At 40.4% G+C, this 14,156-nt stretch overlaps 1 protein-coding gene across 1 annotated transcript; it reads right to left on the reverse strand.

The window, feature by feature from the left end:
- Positions 1–454: 454 nt before the first annotated feature.
- On the reverse strand, positions 455–13,235 carry trmt5 (tRNA methyltransferase 5). Its single transcript, XM_078406759.1, has 5 exons — positions 13,153–13,235; positions 9,595–10,235; positions 9,145–9,269; positions 7,319–7,970; positions 455–1,927 (listed from the first exon to the last, which is right to left on the reverse strand). The coding sequence occupies exons 1-5, from the start codon at positions 13,194–13,196 to the stop codon at positions 1,851–1,853; spliced, it is 1,539 nt and encodes a 512-aa protein (XP_078262885.1). The 5' UTR covers positions 13,197–13,235; the 3' UTR covers positions 455–1,850.
- Between the last annotated feature and the right edge of the window lie 921 nt (positions 13,236–14,156).

The following is a 14,156-nucleotide window of genomic DNA, read 5'->3' on the forward strand; positions in this document are numbered from 1 at the left end:
GTCTTTTTGTGTAAACCAGCATCTGCAGTTCCTTGTGTCTATCAGTGGCTTGACCGATAGATATCTTGGGAATTTTACCATTTTATGCACTATTTTGCAGTGGAGGTGAACAAGAAGCAAATTACATACAATGCTTTTCTCTTGAGTTCCAGGAAACCATAAATTCTAGACTTCTTTACTATCTAGGTTTGGTAACCATGATATTGACACCAATATAGTCTTCCCACGTTTCACCTTGCCTCAGTGCTGCATGGTCTTAAGGTGCAAAACATTATGACCTTTAATGTTGATAGTGTTTTAAAGGTAATGCATACAAATCTTTCAATGGAGTGTGTTTCTTTTGAGGTCAACAAGAAATTTCTATTGTTGCATAAACACGATGCGATTTGTCCAGAAATTAAGAAACTGCAAATATCCTGACTTTGTTCTGCAAAATTCCTTTAACAATTCTCATTTTTCATTGAAACACATTACAGAGATATGATCATATCTTAAAGAGAGGCATCACAAAGTTCTCCACTGGTCAAGTGAATGCTCAAATTAGCATCAAAAGTATGATAGTAGGTATTATGCATACAAAAGCATCTGCATTCGAGTGAATGAAACACTGCACTCGTATGTTGTAGGACTGTCAGAACAATGCACCCAGATTGTACTCAAAGCAAAAGAAACGTAACATGCTTGGCAATCTTTGGTATTTTTCACAATGATGTTAGACACTAGCTACAAAATGTGTTCATTCCTAAATTCCATTACTGTTTAGTACTGGGTGCCACACAAGTTATACATGTCTAATTGAACACATCTCACTCAAGAATTAATGACCAAATGCAATTCAAAATTTTGAAAACATAAATGAGTCACTTCAGGGGAAAAAGGTAAAGAGCATACTTGTTGCCTGTACGACAGCAAAACCCCAAGGATGGTTTTGGCACGAACCATCGGCCATCCATTTGCCTCCACAGATGCTGCCTGACCAGTCGAGTTAACCAAGTGTAATTTGTTTTGCTTGTCATCAACAAGGCATATTTATTATTATATTGTTTAATTGTATGGTACTTGTACATTTTTAACTTTTATGATTTTCCATGATGCAAAATAACCATCTGGCATATTTTCATTGCCATGGATCCCTGATCAACATCAAAATCTTATCACGGCAGAGGGAATTTTGACTATAACATTCCATAGCAGTAAAACTAATTTGAGTCAAATGCATAAAATTAGCTAAAGGATTTATACTCTCCACTGCTAATAATCTAAATATATTTTCATTCATAATTTAACATTAAAACATTTATGTATCTTATTCCTTCAATTGAATACAAATTACTCCATCACTCCTGCAGATTGAAACTCTAATCTTTAGATACCAGAGCTGCAGAAAATATGTTTTGATAAATGCAATTGATTTTACTGCATTTGGTCTGAGGCCATGTATTCTTAAACTTACTGAAATTTGCTCTACTCTAGAATTTCTCTCAGGATGTTTAAACATTCTGAAACAGTTCCAAGAACCAAAATGATTGAATGCTGAATGCAATTTTGTAAAGGTTTTATTTGCAGTTCTAATGGTGGTGTTGGAGTCAAGATTTTCCATTGGTTACTTATTAATATGACAGAATTCAATATTCACAGTGGAAAAACTATCCTAGCGAGCAAGTAAAGTGAGCCCTTGAGAGGACTTCAATCCCCATAATAACAAATCACTGGCTGTTTATAGAAGCAAGTCATGACCAGGAGAAGGGAGACCAGGAAATGATGCAAACATTCTTAGATTCCTTTCACTGACTGGCAATTAAATTGCACTGTATTCAGTTTATTAAGCTAAAAATGAAGCTGCTCGCTTATCACAAGTCACTGTAGTCCACTGCAGCAGTAGCGTCTTCAGACCTAAGGCGTTTTGGAGCTGGCTCCTCAGTATTGTCTAGGAAGTTGAAAAGAAAATTGCACATTAATGACAGAATTACTAAGCTGTAGCCAAAATAAAACTTACAAGAGTAGGTTTTTTAAAACCTATTCATTTTGATCTCCAATCTCTTGAATATTTTTAATAATCTCTCATGTTCTGCATTATAACACACTTGAATTTAAATCTGCTTTAATTGTGGCTAGTCAACAATTGCTCGTAGCAAAACATTAGGCTTGTATACACTGGAATTTAGAAGGATGAGGGAGGATCTTATTGAAACATATAAGATAATTAGGGGATTGGACACATTAGAGGCAGGAAACATGTTCCCAATGTTGGGGGAGTCCAGAACAAGGGGCCACAGTTTAAGAATAAGGGGTAGGCCATTTAGAACGGAGATGAGGAAGAACTTTTTCAGTCAGAGAGTGGTGAAGGTGTGGAATTCTCTGCCTCAGAAGGCAGTGGAGGCCAGTTCGTTGGATGCTTTCAAGAGAGAGCTGGATAGAGCTCTTAAGGATAGCGGAGTGAGGGGGTATGGGGAGAAGGCAGGAACGGGGTACTGATTGAGAGTGATCAGCCATGATCGCATTGAATGTCGGTGCTGGCTCGAAGGGCTGAATGGCCTACTCCTGCACCTATTGCCTATTAGCTTGATAGTGGGAAACCTGAACCTAACATCCTCAATGTACATGTTAATAAATAATACATTTTCATCTGTTTTCATCAAGGGGAAGGAAAAGGAAGACAGTGCGATAAATGTGGAGAACACAATATGCAAGGGCAGTTTGAGATAAAGATGTTGGAGTTGTTGGGGCTCCTGAAGAACATTAAGATGGATATATCCTTAGGTCCTGATGGGATTTATCCCAGGCTGTTGAGAGAGGCAAGAGAGGATATATTTGAGAAATATATTTTTCTTCGCTGGCCATTGACAAGGTTCCAGAGGACTGGAGATTAACTAATATTGTTCCTTTTTTATAAAAAGGGAAGGAGAGAGAAGTCAGGGAATTATGGGCCGGTAAACCTCACGTCAGCGGTAGGGAAGTATTTGAAAGGATTCTTCGGCATAGGATTTACTCCCATTTAGGTACAATCAAGGCTCAATTAGGCCAATAAGCCCAATTATAATTCATGTTCTCAAGTTATAGGAGCAGAATTAGACCATTCAGCCCATCAAGTCCAGGCCATTCAATCATTGATGATCTCACAATTCCATCATTTACCTCATAACCAGACACCCTTACTAATCAAGAATCTGTCAATCTCCGCCTTAAAAATATCCATCGACTTGGCCTCCACAGCTGTCTGTGGCAATGAATTCCACAAATTCACCACCCTCTGACTAAAGACTCCTTTCTAAAAAGTACGTCATTTTATTCCCCATTCACTCTATCCTGGCCTTTCACTATTCAGTAAGTTTCAATGAGGTTCCCCCTCACCTTTCTAAACTGCAGTGAGTACCTGCCCAATGCCTTCAAACACACGTCATATATTAACCCAATCACTCCTGGGATCGTTCTCATAAACTTCCTTTGGACCCTCTCCAATGCCAGCACATCCTTCCTCAGATATGGGGCCCAAAACTGCTCACAATACTCCAAATGTCTGTCTAGTGCCTTATAAAGCCTCAGTTTTACATCCCTGCTTTTGTATTCTAGCCCCCTCGAAATAAATGATAACATTGCATTTACCATTAGGGCTTTGTACAGGGTTATTAACTTAAGAGTTTTTTGAGATGACAAAGGTAATCGATGAGAGCAGAGCAGTGGATGTTGTATACATTGATTTTAGTGAGGCATTTAAAGTCCATCATGGTACACTGATACGCGGGATTAACAGTGACTTTGTTGTATGGATTCAGAATTGGCCCAATCAAAGAAGACACGGGGTTGTGGTGGAAGAACAATATTTAAGCTGGAGATTGAGAGGTAGACAGGTTGATTAGACAACCCACCACAGTATGTGAGGACAAAGGACCTGGTCTCGGACAGGGTGGTCTGCAGCACTGGGGTTCTGCAGGGAACAATGCTAGCGCCATTCTTGTTCACCCTGTACACTGCAGACTTCAGGCACAGCTCCGCAGACTCCTATCTACAGAAGTTCTCTGACGACTCTGCCATCGTCAGCCTCATCACGGGCGACGAGGGCAGGACATACAGAGAACTGATCAAGGAGTTTGTGGACTGGTGCCAGCGGAACTGCCTCCGGATCAACGCGGGGAAAACCAGGGAGATGGTGGTAGATTTCCGCAGGCGCAGCCAGGTCCCCCCGAAGCTGGTGAACGGATCCATGGAACTGATCCAGGGAATGGATATCGAGAGGGTGGATTCTTATAAGTACCTGGATGTCTACCTCAACAATAAACTGGACTGGACTGAAAACACCGATGCGCTATACAGAAAGGGCCAGAGCAGACTTTATCTGCTAAGGAGACTCAGGTCCTTTGGAGTGCAGGGGGGCATTCCTAAGGACCTTCTACAACACGGTGGTAGCATCGGCCATTTTCTATGGAGTGGTCTGCTGGAGCAGCAGCATCTCAGTGGCGGAAGGGGAGAATCGACAAGCTGGTCAGGAAGGCCAGCTCTGTCCTGGGTTGCCCCCTTGACTCAGTGCAGGTGGTGGGAGAGAGGAGGATGATGGCAAAGCTAACATTGCTGCTGGACAACGACTCCCACCCCATGCAGGACACTGTCACTGCACTGAGTAGCTCCTTCAGTCACAGACTCCTTCACACCAAGTGCCTGAAGGAGAGATATAGGTCCTTCCTTCCCACTGCTGTGAGACTGCACAACCAGCACTGCTCCCAGCAGACGAGTCAACAATAACAGCTAAGAACACACAGAAAACTGATGACAATGTATGTATCTTATTTATAATGAATGATCTCTTGCTATCCATGTTGCTGCTGTAACACTGCAAATTTCCCCGGTGTGGGACAAATAAAGGAATATTATTATTATTAGTAGTAATGTTTTCACATGACACCAAGATTTTTGGAATCTGGGACTGTAAGGAAGACGGTCAAGGTATACCTTGGGATATAGATCAGCTACGGAAAAGAGCGGAGAAATAAAGTTTAATCTGAGGAAGTGCGAGATGTTGCACTTTGCAGGGGTGTCAGGGGAATGTAAGGGGAAAATATACAATTAATGGCATGACACTCAACAGTATAGATGCACAGAGGAATCTTGGGGTTGGATCCATAGTGGATGAAAGTGGCAACACAAATAGTTAGAATGGTAAAGGAGGCATATGGTATGGTTGCGTTAACAGGTCAGGCCATTGTCTATGAGTCAGGAAATCATGATGCAGCTTTATAAGATTGGTTAGGCAACATTTGGAGCATTGCGTGCAATTCTGGTCACCCATTACAGGAAGGATGTGTTGGTTAATGACTTAGATGAAGGGATTAAAAGTACCATTAGCAAATTTGCAGATGATACTAAGCTGGGGGGTAGTGTGAATTGTGAGGAAGATGCAATAAGGCTGCAGGGTGACTTGGACAGGTTGTGTGAGTGGGCGGATACATGGCAGATGCAGTTTAATGTAGAAAAGTGTGAGGTTATTCACTTTGGAAGTAAGAATAGAAAGACAGATTATTATCTGAATGGTGTCAAGTTAGGAAGAGGGGATGTTCAACGAGATCTGGGTGTCCTAGTGCATCAGTCACTGAAAGGAAGCATGCAGGTACAGCAGGCAGTGAAGAAAGCCAATGGAATGTTGGCCTTCGTAACAAGAGGAGTTGAGTATAGGAGCAAAGAGGTCCTTCTACAGTTGTACCGGGCCCTGGTGAGACCGCACCTGGAGTACTGTGTGCAGTTTTGGTCTCCAAATTTGAGGAAGGATATTCTTGCTATTGAGGGCGTGCAGCGTAGGTTCACTAGGTTAATTCCCGGAATGGCGGGACTGTCGTATGTTGAAAGGCTGGAGCAATTAGGCTTGTATACACTGGAATTTAGAAGGATGAGGGGGGATCTTATTGAAACATATAAGATAATTAGGGGATTGGACACATTAGAGGCAGGAAACATGTTCCCAATGTTGGGGGAGTCCAGAACAAGGGGCCACAGTTTAAGAATAAGGGGTAGGCCATTTAGAACGGAGATGAGGAAGAACTTTTTCAGTCAGAGAGTGGTGAAGGTGTGGAATTCTCTGCCTCAGAAGGCAGTGGAGGCCAGTTCGTTGGCTGCTTTCAAGAGAGAGCTGGATAAAGCTCTTAAGGATAGCGGAGTGAGGAGGTATGGGGAGAAGGCAGGAACGGGGTACTGATTGAGAGTGATCAGCCATGATCGCATTGAATGGCGGTGCTGGCTCGAAGGGCTGAATGGCCTACTCCGGCACCTATTGTCTATTGTTTTGGAGAGGGTGCAGAGGAGGTTTACCAGAATTATGCCTGGATTAGCGGGTAGGTTGGACAAATTTGGATTGTTTCCTTTGGAACATCGGAGATTATGAGTGAATAGAATCATTAAAAAATAATGAGGGGCATGGATTGGATAGACACATCAGGATCATTTTCCCAGGATGGAAAAAAAATCAAATACGAGAGAGCATGGCTTTAAGATGAGAAGAGCAATGTTTTAAAGGAGAAATGTGGGGCAAGATTTTTATTGAAATACAGAAGGTGGGAAGTGCTGCTGGGTTTGGTAGTTGAGGCAGATATGCTAGTGTCATTAAAGAGACCTTTGGAGAGGTATATGAATATGGAGGGATATGGATTATGATGCACTGAAAGATAAGAAATGGTCTTAGCATCATGTCATGTTTGGCGCACATTGTGGGCCGAAAGGCCTGTTCTTGTGCTGTATTGTTCTATATTCTAATCATTTTCAGCAGAATTAAAAAATAGCAACTTTTCTTTCAAATATTTCCTAACAGTGTTTTTTGCTCCTGACTGGTCATCACAGTAGATCCAAAGAGGGAATAAATTAAAAAGGAAATATTCATCTCCATTCAAAGTTTCACTTATTGAAATCAAATATAGTTCAGTAAAAAATATATTTCTTTTTGATTACTTGTGGCTACCATCATATTTAAAATATGGAACTGATTTATAACAATAGACTAAATATATTTTGTATAAAAAGGTCATGTGCTCAAATTTAGAAATTAAAGGTTAAATTAATCCACATCTTTAACTTTTGGGCAGTATGAGAACACTTGCAAGTGCAAGTCCTTGGGCCGTTTACAGAAATGTTTAGTAGCATTCTTTCTAATACCAGCCCCAGAATTTGTAGAAATAATATTTTGTGTGGTATAGGATAATAAAGTACTTTTCTGATTCCAATACAAATGTTCAACTTTTGACAAGTTCAACTGTTAAGCTAACTTATTATGCAATGATAAATCTGATCATCAATTTGGAAAATGTAAAATCAGAATAGATAGTGCCATGGAGTTACTGACCTTTTACCATAAGATTTCTGCATAATACTGTAGCAGGGATCTTAAAACTTATACACATCATTTCCTTGTTTGGGGCCACATTACGAACTAAATGGATAGAGAAATGTTCTTCTAAGGAGACTTTTAAGAAATGTTCTGCTCTTCTCTGAACATCTTTGGCAGGTTCATCACACTTGGAAAAACTGTAGCAATGGACAGTGGGTAAAGCATCAGCTGGGTACGGCTCCTCCAATAGTTGTCTGAAGGCATTCAGGAACTCAATAGCCATACCAGGCAGATTCATAATTATATGAATAGAGGTTCTTTTCTCTTTCAAAGAAATTGCTTCAGTTTGTTTTGCTAAATCATCTTTAAGTGGGCCCATAATAAAGTCCCTGCCATCCAGATTGAATGTCTGTACTTTTTCATTTACTTTGTTCACCTTGCAGTTATGGACCAGCCATTTATAAGACTCTGGGTTAAGATCATTTGCCATGACTTTGCAGTTCTTCTTTGCTGCTGGAATAGCAAAAGGTCCAACACCAGCAAACACATCATACACTACATCTCCAGCTTTTAGAAGATCAACTATTCGACCATGTTCTGTGCTGAGCCGAGGATTCCAATACACTTTGGAAAAATCAAATTCATACATTATGTTGTTCTCCTTGACCTATGAACATAAAATTATATTCAATACTTTGTGCTGGTACAAGGTAAACCAAGTTATTAAAATGTACTATTAAAACAGTTCCAAAAATATCCCCTTCTATAATTCTAACCGTAATTTACCTACTTACTGTTTGAAAATGATTGTTCCTACTTGATATTCTCCACTGGCCAAGCAATACATTGTGAAAGCACTCCTCCAGTAGCTCCTCAGGATATGGTAGGAAACTGTTACTTTAACTACATTTTACCAAATGTTCTACATTTCTTACAGTAAATCTACGGATTTACTTGTGATAGGGGTTAAAAGCTTTTATCTTACGGTAAACATTTTTATATGTCATATCTTCAAAAGGTTACCTACAATTGTCAGGCTGGGCAGTCAGATATTGTTATCCTTTTCAAATCGCCAACCTGTATCAATTTTCTATATAAATTGTATACAATTTCATTCCAAATTAAGCACTCATTTAGAATGAAATGCAAAATAGGAAATCCAGATTTTAACCTTTAACTAAACATTTACTTCAACCTGAATATGTACTGCAACCTGAATACGAGCTTCAGTATATTGTTTTTTTTCAGATATACATCATTATTATGTTCCCAAGATGGAAACAAGATGAATGTTAATTCAACTGATAATGTAAGTGTTACCATTGCTCCCTGACACCCATGCTTTATCAGTACTGCCTTGCATAAACCAACCACATATGTGCATACGTAATAATTAAATATTACTATCTATACATATCATACAGAATTTTCATTTGTAGTGGATAAAGTTATTTGAATGATAAAATGTTGGTCATCTCTTCCTCTCACACATTTTAACTGGAGACCTTATTGCCTTGGATACCAGAGATTTTCCTCTTCTGCACTTTACTCCAGTGTGACACTCAAAATTAATATCAATGGCAAAAATACAATGATTATTCTATGCTGGTTTTTTTTGTTTTAATTGAGGTTGATGTTACCAATACATGTCAAAGAACCTGCAGCACACCACCTGCACATGAACTTTTACAATTTACATTTCTCTGAAAATACTGGCCATCATTTATTTTCAACATGCTTTAATTGCATCTGTTAAAAATTCCCATCCTAAAAAAATTTGGAGAAAAAGTGCAATTTTAAACAAACATCACTGGGAAATAAATGAAATTTAATATTCTTACCGTTGCTATCATATTGTCTTCCCCAGCTAGTATTTCCATCTGGAAATTACGGTAAGTGTTGTCAATAATATCAAGTTTATTAACCACTGAAGTTATTCCAGGATTCTTATCCATTATAACTTGACCTAAGAAACAAAATTGTCGGCAATTTAGATAAGGATGGTATGTGCTTCAATCCAGGGTTTTTGTTAACTCTGCATCTATTTTTGATAAAGGAAAACAAAAAGCTTGTTACTTACAAACATAAACTTCAAAACATAATTAAAAGAATAATGTAAATATTTTTAACAAATACTAATAATCATTAGATGTAGAAACTTGTATTACTCATTTTCTACAGAAGAGTTTTATGCTATCCATACAGCAATGTTTCCTTTAAAGAGAACTTTTCTTAGAAAAAAATTATTTAATTTTATTTTTCTTCCAAAAACAAATAAATTTGGATCCTACCAATCAAATGCTTGTATGGAAGCTGATGACCTCGAAGATTCATGTGGGCAATGTGGCCGACTCTGCTAAATCCAGTGGTTACGTCTTGTCCGACAGGCAAAACTGCCTTCAGAATCTCTTCAGATTTGAAATGTTCGTATGTTATTATTAAATTGTGCTTGCGAACCTGAAGATCGACATTATATTCCTTTAAAACAGCTCTCTCCGAAGCTCCAAAAGATTCCGAGCAAGATATTTTGTCTGGGTCCAACAAAATTAGTCTGTAAATTTCATCTTCTGAATCTTCAATTACACGCTTCAGTCCAGGTCTTTTTATTGCTACATTTTTCAATGGTTTCAAGACTTTGTTTATTAATTCCTTTCTTACTTTAAGAGCTGGAAGTGTAACAGGTTTCTGAAACAAGTCCCTGTTTAGCTGAGTCATGCCACGGACTGCTGCAGGAGGCATGTCAAGATCAATGTCCTCTTCAGGGTTCTGCACTGACATCATGCCTAATTCAGGGATATTGTCCGTGGAAACCCACTGTCCAGGAAAGTGCTGAGATTTTACTGGAGTAAAACTATGCCACTCCCTCTGTGTCAATTTTTTAGCTGGTGTAAAAACAGCATTTGCCCATGTCTTGGTAAAGAAAACAAGAAACCTGAATTGAAAAAAAGATTGAACATCACTCACAGCACAATTAATGCGGTAATGATCTGGGCCCAGTTAACTTTACTACCGACTTTGAAAAGAAACCTCTAGATCCTGTATCATCAGCTCAATGGCCAGACTTTTGTCAAGTTGAATGCAAAGGAATACATTGACAAAACTGAAATATCCCTTGGCAGAATGTTATATTTATGAAATAGGTTCTCCAAAAAGCCATGGAATACTTTCAGGTTGATGTTCCATTGCTCCCTAAAGACATTTCAAATGATTTTGCTTTGAGAATCCAAGAGTCATCTAGAATGGGTGGGGCATTCTTTGTCCCAATTATGTGGCGTGCTGATTTTCCCATCAGTAATCCTTCCTCTTCTTGCCCAAACAAAGTCTATCAACTTTGCTTGCAGTTTTTCTCTCATTCAGATGACTCGTACCTAATTCGCAATGTCTATTTCAGGGGATTGGCTGTCAACTAGCATCAAATTTAAGCCTGCTCACTTCAAGAACCAACTTTCTGAAAAGACTCATTCATTACTCCAATTTCCCAACCACATTGGTCCAGAAATTCTATTTCCTATAACTATGCAATTAATCTATACTTTGGCTTCAGCTGAAGATTTACCTACACTTGTTTACAGGATAGTCCAACCAAACGCATTTGAGTTCTTTGCATCTGCTTTCATAATTTCCTTTCTTTCTAGGACATTGTTCCTCGTTTCTACTCTGCTAACTTTGTCTGCTATGGCTTCGACTCTGAGTTTTCTGGGAACAAGGGTTGTCTAATACTCCAGTTCAGTAGTAAGACTGTTGGGTGGGAGCACCTTTCAGATGGGGCATTTGTCCTGTTCCTCAGGTGGACATAAGAAATCTCATGATATGATTTCTATGCTCAGCTGGACAAATTTAGATATGTAAAAAGGAAAAAATGAGTGAAGACAAATGTAGGCCCCTTACAATCAGAGACAGCTGAATTTATAATGGGAAACAAAGAAATGGCAGAACAGTTAAACAGATACTTTGGTTCTGTCTTTACTAAGGAAGACACAAACAATCTACCAGAAATACTAAGGGACTGATGATCTAGTGGGAGGAACTGAAGGGAATCCACATTAGTCAGGAAATGGTGTTAGGTAAAAGGTTGGGACTGAAGGCAGATAAATCCCCAGGACCTGATGGTCTGCATCCCAGAGTACTCAAGGAGGTGGCCCTAGAAATCATGGATGCATTGGTGATTATTTTCCAAAGTTCTCTCGACTCTGGATCAGTTCCTGTGGACTGAAGGGTAGCCAATGTAACTCCAATTTTTAAGAAAAGAGGAAGAGAGAAAATGGGGAATTATAGACCAGTTAGCCTTACACCGATAGTGGGGAAGATGCTCGAGTCGATTATTAAAGATGTTATAGCAGTGCATTTGGAAAGCCGTGACAGGATCGGTCAAAGTCAACATGGATTTATGAAGGGGAAATCATGCTTGACCAATCTTCTGGAATGTTTTGAGGATGTAACAAGTACAATGGATAAGAACGAGCCAGTGGGCATGGTGTATCTGGACTTTCAAAAAGCCTTGGACAAGGTCCCACACAAGAAATTAGTGTGCAAAATTAGAGCACTTAGTATTGGGGGTAGGGTATTGACATGGGTAGAGAACTATCTAAAGTTCCTCTGTACCTCTCTTCCCATCCCCCTTCCCAGTTCTCCCTCTATCTTCCTGTCTCCACCTATATCCTTCCTTTGTCCCACCCCGACATCAGTCTGAAAAAGGGTCTCGACCCGAAACATCACCCATTCCTTCTCTCCTGAGATGCTGCCTGACCTGCTGAGTTACTCCAGCATTTTGTGAATAAATACCTTCAATTTGTACCAGCATCTGCAGTTATTTTCTTACAAGATCTTTATTAGTATTTGTGTTACTAAGCTCAATGTACAGACCCTGCTAAACTTGTATATTGTACAATGTATATTATAGGACTACAGCAACTCGCCAAGTATATTAATGCATCCTCCTCCCCACAACCTCTAACACCATGGAGAAAAGAATCAGCAGCGCTTCTATGGATCACTTCCTCGAAATCGCATTACATGTGATGCCAATCTCACCGAATCCAACTGCTTGGAACCCCCAGCCTGGAATCACCCTTGAGGCACCTGAATAAAGCCATCCATCAAATACTCAGGGTGACAACAGATGGGCATTAATGACCGTATCCGCACATTTACAGTAATTCTCACAACATATGGCGGGAAACGTCTATGTCTTACTGTTGCATAGCCAATGAGCAATTAACGTCCTAAAAACCACTTTCCTCTCCTTGGGGACTGTAGATGTTGGAATCTGAAGCACTAAACCAACTGCTGAAGGAACTTGTGTAGGAAGGAACTGCAGATGCTGGTTTAAACCGAAGATAGACGTAGAACGCTGGAGTAACTCAGCGGGACAGGCAGCAACTCTGGAGAGAAGGAATGGGTGACGTTTCGGGTCGAGACTCAAGAACTCAGTGGTTAAGGCGGCGTCTGTGGGAGGGAACCGGACAGACGAGCCTGAGTAGATCCAGGCTCCCTCCACTGATGCTGCCTGACCCGTTAATCCTCTCCATGAACTACCTGCACCTGAAACCGAATCAAGCCCGTCCCAGCACAGCCTGGGGTCTGGTCCCGGTGCAGCCTGGGATCTGTTCCCGGTCAGTCCCGGTGCAGCCTGGGGTCTGATCTCGGTCAGTCCCAGTGCCTGGTCCCGGCCCGTCCCGGTACAACCTGTAGTCTGCTCAAGGGCGGGAGTGGGAGATCGAGCTGGGGGTCATCTAGAGAGCGCTCTGAGGGCCGGTTGCCAGGCGACCCATCCCGCGGGTGTGGGAGTGGGGTGTGCTCGCCCCCGGGGCCGGTAGCCAGGCGACCCCCCCACACGAGCCCTCACTCACCTCATGCCGACCTCCCACGGCAGCACGAGCCTTCGCAACGTCATCAAAAGGCGCCGGCCAGCTGATGGGCTGTCACGTGGCCGCGCCGGTGCGGAGCGAAGACAAGATACTGGAGGATTTATGGATTTTTCAAATGTGAATATTTCATTACGACACATTTGTGGGTTGGCAGTATATTGCACCAACCCCCTGAATTTTAAATAATTCAAAAATGAACTTCATAAACAAGGATAACACTTTTTATTTCTGTCATTCATGGTAAGATTTACATCATTTTGTGTGCGAGATATACAGGGTTGCACTGTTTCGCATATCAGCTAACCAATGAAAAGATCAGGTCCTGATTTATACCAGCTCTTCATTTTCCCCCCTTGACCGAAGAAGGGTCCCAACCTGAAACATCACCCATCCTTTTTCTCCAGAGATGCTGCCTGGCCAGTGATTTACTCCACCACAGTGTCTATTTGAATTGGATTCATGCCTCTGTACCACGTCAGGCAACATTGATCATTTTAGTGGCTGTCAAGGGTTTTTAACTAATCAATTCACCAATTCAATTTTTTTTGGCTCTAAGTATTAAGTTAAATGTCCTTTCAATTATATTGTGGATACAGTAGAGTTCTATTGTTTGCAAATGCTTAATCTCTGCTTCCATGACTTTTAAAAATAAAACAAAAAGAGATACAACTCGTGGAGGTGAAATTAAAATTAACAGAGAAAGCAAAGAAGTTCATTAAATATGATCAATTGGCCTGATACAGAGTGGATCTCTAGTGCAAATATTCAATCCGTAACATCCAAACTTTAAAGATCACGAAGCAGCAACTCAAAAAAATAGTTATAAATATCAAGTTATTCAAGAAGTTGAACAAAAATAATCGTTTGCAAACATTTTATATACGAAGAAATCGCAGAGAGTTGTGAACACTGCCCAGTCCAGCACACAGAATCTGCTTACTAAAATGGCGCTGAGATTTACCCATGACCTACTACGGTTTTTAGAG

Source organism: Rhinoraja longicauda, chromosome 10 (genome assembly GCF_053455715.1).
Source record: "Rhinoraja longicauda isolate Sanriku21f chromosome 10, sRhiLon1.1, whole genome shotgun sequence".
In the NCBI taxonomy this organism is placed as follows: Eukaryota; Metazoa; Chordata; class Chondrichthyes; order Rajiformes; family Arhynchobatidae; genus Rhinoraja; species Rhinoraja longicauda.